Raw genomic sequence first — 7,478 nt, 5'->3', positions numbered from 1 at the left:
CAAATATAGGCTTGGTGAAAAAACCGCTATGCGCCATTTTTGAGGATCTCGCCCTTTGTATTAAACTCTGTGTAACACGTTGTCCTTTTGAATTGATGAGTTACCCGTGTGCGTGTTGTCTGACAGGTGGCCATCGCTCAGTTCAGTGACGACGCCAGGACAGAGTTCAAACTGAACTCGTACGGCGACAAGGAGCGACTGCTGGACGCCATCAACAAGATCTCCTACAAGGGAGGGAACACCAAGACAGGTGAGTGTGTGGGGGACACAGGGAGTGGAGCCTTTGCAGACCTCACTACAGGGAAGGGGACACCTCAACAAGCACACAAAACAACAGTGTGTAAGTTCTGTAGCGTCAGCAGATACTTGTCCAGCTGCTCCCCGTGACACACCCATCTCTCAAAGCAATCATACAGCTCTATTTGGAGAGCGCTTCCCACACGCATGCTGCCGCTCATTTGCACGAACACAATGACACACATAATACAGACAGAAAACAAGTCAGAGGCTGAAGCATATTAGCACACGTGCAGCATGTATATATTATATATATAACACATGTGAATCCATGGAATACCAGAAAGTAAAATAGGCAAGAGAATAAATACAAACATGTAATCCAGCAACAAATGAAGACACCTGTGTAAGACAAAGGGACAGTCTGCTGGGTGCAGACACTCAGAGCCTCCTAATGACATCATCAATACTGACGGCATACATCGCAGCAGGCAACAACTCACACACACACACAAACACACACACACACACACACACCATGTCATGTGTGTGAAGGTGTACGTGCTGCACTGGTGTGCATTGCATCAATATATTACCCTTGTGAACACGCCGTCATGCCGATAAGGTATTTGTTTCCATGCCCACAGTGTTGTATAGGATGCATAGAAGTCCTTATTTCTGGAGTGTGTGTAACGAGAGGAAGTGTGTGGGGAAGCAGGGAGAAGTGTATTCATTCATCAGAGTTGATAAAGCAGCGCACTCACTCACTCGTGCAGGGACGACTGCAGAGAACACATTCCTAACAGTCACCGCCTCGAGCACTCCATCGCCTCGTTGTGCACACGGAGATGACTAATCCCTCTCAGTGTGCACACAGGCCTGGAGAGTGCGAGACACAAATGATTTGTTATCGATACAACACATGTTGGGTGCATCGTACGGCGTATACATGGAATGAATGGCTTTTTGAAATATAAATGCGGGGATAAAAACATCACAAGTCCCCCGTGCGGTTTGAGTTCTGCTTTTATCCGAGGTAAACAAGATAACCCTCGCCTCGTCTTTTTATTGTTGTCTTTTGGTATGACTATATCAGCCCCTGAACATGGCTTGCTAAGATTCTTAGGACTTTAAATATAGATATATGTATTTGTTTTATTTGACTTTGAAAACTTCATAAAGTTTGTATTTATGTTGCCATAAGGTTGTAGGTCTTCAAACAACAACAATGTAATTCGATAACTCACAGAAGGGAAGGTGGGCTTTATTTGTACAAGCCCTTCCATCTGAACTCACTATGTCTTCTTGTAACTTGTCTGTATTTACATATTGAATTAGAGTTGATACTAAAAGTCAGTCAGTATAGCTGTATTATGTCTCTATGTGTGATGATGCTATTCCCCATGTGAGCCTTTCATTGTAGTAAGACCATTTTCTGAAGCTGGACCTCGCTGTATAACATAAGTTGTTGTGATGGTCAAATGTTCCTTACCTTAGCGAGGTATATTAGGTATATCCACATTAAGGGGTTTCTGAGCTCTCTCCTAAAGGCTTTCAAGTCTGGAACAGTTCTAACTGTTAGTTCAGTGACTGGAGCTGAAAGCCCAGTTGCAGGAGAGCATATGTTCTGGGCTCCTCCCCGACAAGACAATCTAGCATGAGCTGGTTGGTACACATGGTTCCCTCAGGTCTTTCTTTACTCTACTTACATTGTTCAGTTTCCATTTAATTTGCAGACTATTCCAAGACAGAGGAGCTGCGCATCTAAAAGCTGTCTTCCCTAAGACAGTCCTAGCAGTTGGCACATTTAATAAAACCACAGCATTCGATCTCAGGCAGGAGCCACTTACAATTCTCCGTGAGATCAGGGAGCAGATATAAGATGGAAGTTTCCCTAACATGGCTTTGTATATAAAAATGTACCAGTGACTGAGCCTCCGTACAGTTAGAGAAAGCAAACCAGCCCTTGCATACAGGGTACAGTGATGGGTTAATGCTTTACAGTTTGTCACAAATCTCAGTGACTGTGATACGCAGCATCTAACTTGACCAGGCAATTGGCAGGTGCATTCATATAGACCAGATCCCCATAGTCCAGCACAGGTCAAAGGTCACAGTGACTAGCCTTTTCCTGGCCTCAAGCGAGAAGCAGGACTTGTTCCTGTAGAAGAAACCTAGCCTAACCCTCAGCTTTTTAAGCAGGTTATTGACATGAAGTTTAAAAGAGAGACAATCATCAAGCCAGATACCAAGGTATTTGTAACAGGTAACCACTTCAAGTTGTGTTCCTTGCGTAGTTACAATATCTAAAACAGGCTCTGGTGTCTTTTTAGCTTTAGAAAAGAGCATTACCTTGGTTTGATCCACATTTAAAAGAAGCTTTAGTTCAGAGAGCTGAGTCTGAATAGTGTTAAAAACAGCCTGTATGGAGGGACCTGCACAGTACATCACGGTATCATCCGCATACAAATGTAAAGTAGCTTCATCCACATTTTCACCTAAACTGTTGATGTAGATGGAGAATACAAGTGGACCTAAAACAGAACCTTGTGGAACACCATTAGCAATGTTCAACCACTCAGAAGACAGTCCATCAAAGTGAAACAGTCCAGAGTCACAGTGGCTACTTTAGTGACGGTTGCACTGGCGTTAGATAAGGAACTAGTTCACAAAGCTTAAAGGAGGAGAACTGGCTTCACATGATCCAGTGGCTGGAACAGTAAACTAACAGAACTACAACTGGCACCAAATTCTAGATTGACAGACCTCCAACATCAGTTTGTGGGGAAATACAATTTGAATGTATAATATGAAGCAGCATTCAACACTTCCTGTCAATGCACAGTTCTTAGTGACAGACATCATGTCAGCTAAAGCTTATATTTGGAATTGTAACGTATAAAAAGGAAGGACTGTCCTTTTTTTCTTTCAGCCCTAGTCGAAAGTATCAATGTCTGCGCCTTCTGCTGGAACCATGTGCAACATATTCTGTATTTACGAATCCTCAGTAAATAAGTCCATTTAAAACGATTGTACGTTCACAACATGTCGGGAAATCATGTGTTTCATCTGTCCAATCAGGGCGCGCCATCCAACACGTGAAGGACAACATCTTCACGACAGAGGGGGGAGTCAGGAGGGGGATCCCCAACGTGCTGGTGGTCCTCACCGACGGTCGATCTCAGGATGACGTCAACAAGGTTTCAAAGGAGATGCAGATGGAAGGTCAGAGCGTCTCCTGTCCCACATGTCAGCATCGTCCTTTACATGGACATCATTACATCAGATAGCAACTACAGAAGGAGACATCGGCACCGAATGTTCACTATATTCATATATGCATACTGAATGAAACGCTTTGTCACCTTTCATAAGATGAATAGACATTGACATTATGGTAAATCACAATGAAGATAATTTCTTACATTTCTAATCATTAATAATAACATTTTACAGTGAATTAAAAACAAAGCTTTAGAACTTACTTGAGATGCCGTTTTTAAGTGTACGTTGAAACTTTCGTACCATTATAATTCAAGAATAAGTCGTTGCATCATGTCTGTGTGCGAGCTTCGTCCTCGGTGAAGACAGTGGAGAGTCCTCACCCACACTGCTGCTTCTCCTCCTGCCTTCCTCTAAAGGCTACATCGTGTTTGCGATTGGCTTCGCTGACGCTGACTACGGGGAGCTGGTGAGCATCGCCAGTAAACCCATCGACAGACACGTGTTCTTCGTGGACGACCTGGACGCCTTCGCCAAGATCGAGGAGAAGCTGGTGACCTTCGTGTGTGAGGCCGCCACTGCCAGTGAGTAGCCAAAGCTTCCGGGAACATCTTGAGTCTAGTTCAGTCGGACAACTCACGTGTTCTTAACATGTTTATTACAGCAGCATATAGTTTGAGTTTGGCGTCTCGGCTCGGGCCTCATCACTCCACAGATTTACAAAGAACATTGAGTGATGATTGGATAACTACTCCCGAGCCTACAGGTGGAGCCGGGGTGGTGGTGGGGAAGAAGCAGGAAGCAGGAAGGAAGACCCGGCAGCTTCAATAGAGCGCCATGTCTAGGAGAATGTGTTTGGTTGGTCGTCAGAGGGACGGGGCGCGTCACGTGTTCATGTATCCTTGGTGCTCGAGTGGACTGCCTGAACCAGCTCGCAGGCTTCGCCCCATCTGATACTGTGTCGTATGTGACATATCTGTCTGAAGGAATGTCTTTTTAATCAACACCCTTTCCTTCCCAGCGTGTCCATCAGTACCGATGAGTGGCAGCATCACACCAGGTAAACAAGTCTGTATTAACATACTGTGAACAGTCATGGTCTGTTCCTATGTGTTCCCACTTGATGCTAAATCCTAAATGCACAAGTACCTTAGATACCCTGAGGATGTGCAGTATGCTCAGAAGCATTCCTTTTTGAAGCTGACACAATGCATATCTTCCTCTGATCTGTAGACCTGTTTATCCATCTGGATGTGTCGCAGCAGTAGAAATGTATTCCTTCTCTCCAACACAATGGAACAAGATGGCGCTCTACATATGGCACTCAAAGCTAGAAAGAACACATGAAAACTATTTCCGTAAATCATGACCTGGTTGTTTAGGGAACAGTAATCCAAACATCTTATTCTGAACACCTTCATGTAGCACTCATGTATTATTTACAGACGACTGCCCCTGCCTTTGAGAAAGGATTTTATTTTCATGAGAATATGCCGCACAATTTTGCATTTCTCTTCAATTATGGCTTCGGACTTTGTTTATTTTTGAATGCACCACAATCTGGTCCCAGCTTTAAATGTAAATGATGATCAAGCTCCTTCCCCTGTCCTCAGGTTTCCGTATGATGGAGCTCTTTGGGCTGGTGGAGAATAGGTACAGCAGTGTCCCTGGCGTTTCCATGGTACCTGGCACCTTCAACACCTTCCCCAGTTTCCACCTGCACAGCGACGCCTTCCTGGCACAGCCCACCAGGTACACACACATACCATGTTCACTGAACATGTTTTTAAAGGTTAGATCAAAGGGCAGAAAACAAGTTGAGAAAGTAACAATCAAATCCGGTAAGGCTTCACAACATGTACCGGATGTTTCCGTCTGTCCCCCAGGTTCATCCACCCTGAAGGGCTGCCCTCAGACTACACCATCACCCTGCTGTTCAGGCTGCTGCCCAACACTCCAGAGGAGCCCTTCGCCCTCTGGGAGATCCTCAACAAGAACAACGAGCCGCTGGTGGGAGTCATCATGGACAGTAAGTCATAATAATAATAATAATAATACATTTATTTTGAGGGGCGCCTTTCATAACACCCAAGGACACCTTACAGGGCATAGGGGCAATATAGGGAACAATTAAAACAGTGGATTTAGTGAAGTATCAGCCGGGGTGAGACAAGACAAACAACAGGAAGTGGACTACAGAAGGACACAGAAGGACACAGAAGGACACAGAAGGACACAGGGTACAGATTATAAAGAAAATGCCAGTTTGAACAGGTGCGTTTTGAGTTGGGATTTGAATGTCGTTATGGAATCAGACTGTCGGATGCGTCGTGGCAGGGTGTTCCAGAGTCTGGGAGCCGAGCAGCTGAAAGCTCGAGCACCCATGGTTTTGAGGCGAGAGCTTGGGACGGTAAGAAGTCATACGGGCGAAGAGCGGAGGGTGCGGGAGGGGGTGTACTCCTGAAGGAGGTCAGAGATGTAGATGGGGGCAAGGTTATGGACAGCTTTGTATATGAGTACCGTACTTTCCGGACTATAAAGCGCACCGGCATATGAGCCGCAGCAGCTAAACTGTCCGTCTGTCTTGCTCTCGTTCTGTCTCTCGGTTCCACTTTCACTTTGGCGCGCTACCTGTCTCACTCTTTTCCCGCCTCCAGCTTTTCCTGCTGGAGCCCGCCGCTTAGAGGTGGCGGGCGCGGACCGGTCCTAGAGCCCATAGTGTTTAAGGTGGTTAATTTTACCTGTAAAATCCATAGATTTAGGAGGTCCCCTAGTGGCCGTTAGCTGTACACAAAAAATGGGGAAAAAAGTCGTGGCTTATAGTCCGAAAAGTACGGTAGAAGGTTTTTGTAGTCAATACGGTAGCGTACAGGAAGCCAGTGTAGCCGAGTGAGAATGGGGTGATGTGGTCGGATGAGTTGGTGCGGGGGATGATCCGGGCAGCAGAGTTCTGGATTAATCCCTAACCCACGCACGGAGGAGGTCGTTGGTGATTTATTGGACGGGTTCATGGAGGTTGTTTGTGTCAAGATGGGACTGAAGCTGTGTGGCAACCACCCTCTCAAGGGTCTTGGAAATGAAGGGTAGGTTGGAGATGGGCCTCTAGTGGTTCAGATCGGCTGGGTCAGTACCGGGTTTTTGAGGATGGGAGTGATTGCAGCCAGTTTGCGGGAGGTGGGTACACACAGAGGTGAGGGAGGAGTTCATGATGTCAGTGATCATGGGTGATGTGGCTGGTAGGCAAGCCTTGCCCAGGGTGGTGGGAAGAGGATCAAGCTGACGGGGTCTTTGCTATGGGAGCATCAGCTTTCAAACCATCCAACACGAACACTTTTATCTCCGTCCTGTGTAATAAGTTGTTTCATTAGAAATCCATCACCGTGGTGAGCCACATGGAGAACGCACAATGTGTGGTGGTGTTATGAAGGTCCTCTGCTCACTTCCATATTGATGTCGATATCTGCGTATCAAGTCAGACTTCGCCTCATTTCGTTTCTAATGGAAAACCTGCATTGGACAGAATCTAAGGAACTGTTTTTGAAACGTACTTTGTGTGTCTTCCTGCAGATGGAGGAAAGACTCTGACATTCTTCAACAACGACTACAAAGGAGAGTTCCAGACGGTCACCTTCGAAGGGCCCGAAATAAAGAAACTCTTCTACGGCAGCTTCCACAAGGTCAGAACAACTTCTGCTGTTGTCAGGCTTCTTCCGGATGTTCCACCCCGACTGAGGGATCATCCGTGCGTCTCACCATCAATGTGTAGCTCAGCCTGAACATGGACAAGGATATTTGTGGACATGCATGATGCGGTTCTACTGTTCCCTTTTGGTGTGTACTTCCTGTCTGTCTTCTTCTCTGTAGGGGGGCGACAGCTCATCGACTTAATCGATGACCAAATTAGTTGCCAACTAATTCAGTCGTCCATTCGTTGGTGACGTCATCACGTGTGTTTTACGCCGTTACGCTCCAACGTTATTGGTCTTTTTATCGGTACTGGAGACATTTAAAAAATATAT

The 7,478-nt window shown here is 45.8% G+C and overlaps 1 protein-coding gene across 1 annotated transcript in view; it reads left to right on the top strand.

Moving 5' to 3' along the window:
- LOC117455458 (collagen alpha-1(XIV) chain-like) overlaps nt 1-7,478 on the top strand; it is a 236,520-nt gene that overhangs the window by 184,986 nt on the left and 44,056 nt on the right. Inside the window, 7 exon segments of the mRNA XM_034094977.1 lie at nt 127-250; nt 3,319-3,462; nt 3,879-4,043; nt 4,481-4,519; nt 5,073-5,211; nt 5,346-5,488; nt 7,027-7,136. Coding sequence (XP_033950868.1) covers nt 127-250; nt 3,319-3,462; nt 3,879-4,043; nt 4,481-4,519; nt 5,073-5,211; nt 5,346-5,488; nt 7,027-7,136 — 864 coding nt within the window.

Source organism: Pseudochaenichthys georgianus, chromosome 11 (assembly GCF_902827115.2).
Source record: "Pseudochaenichthys georgianus chromosome 11, fPseGeo1.2, whole genome shotgun sequence".
Taxonomy (NCBI): Eukaryota; Metazoa; Chordata; class Actinopteri; order Perciformes; family Channichthyidae; genus Pseudochaenichthys; species Pseudochaenichthys georgianus.
This window is presented reverse-complemented; position numbering and strand designations above follow the sequence as displayed.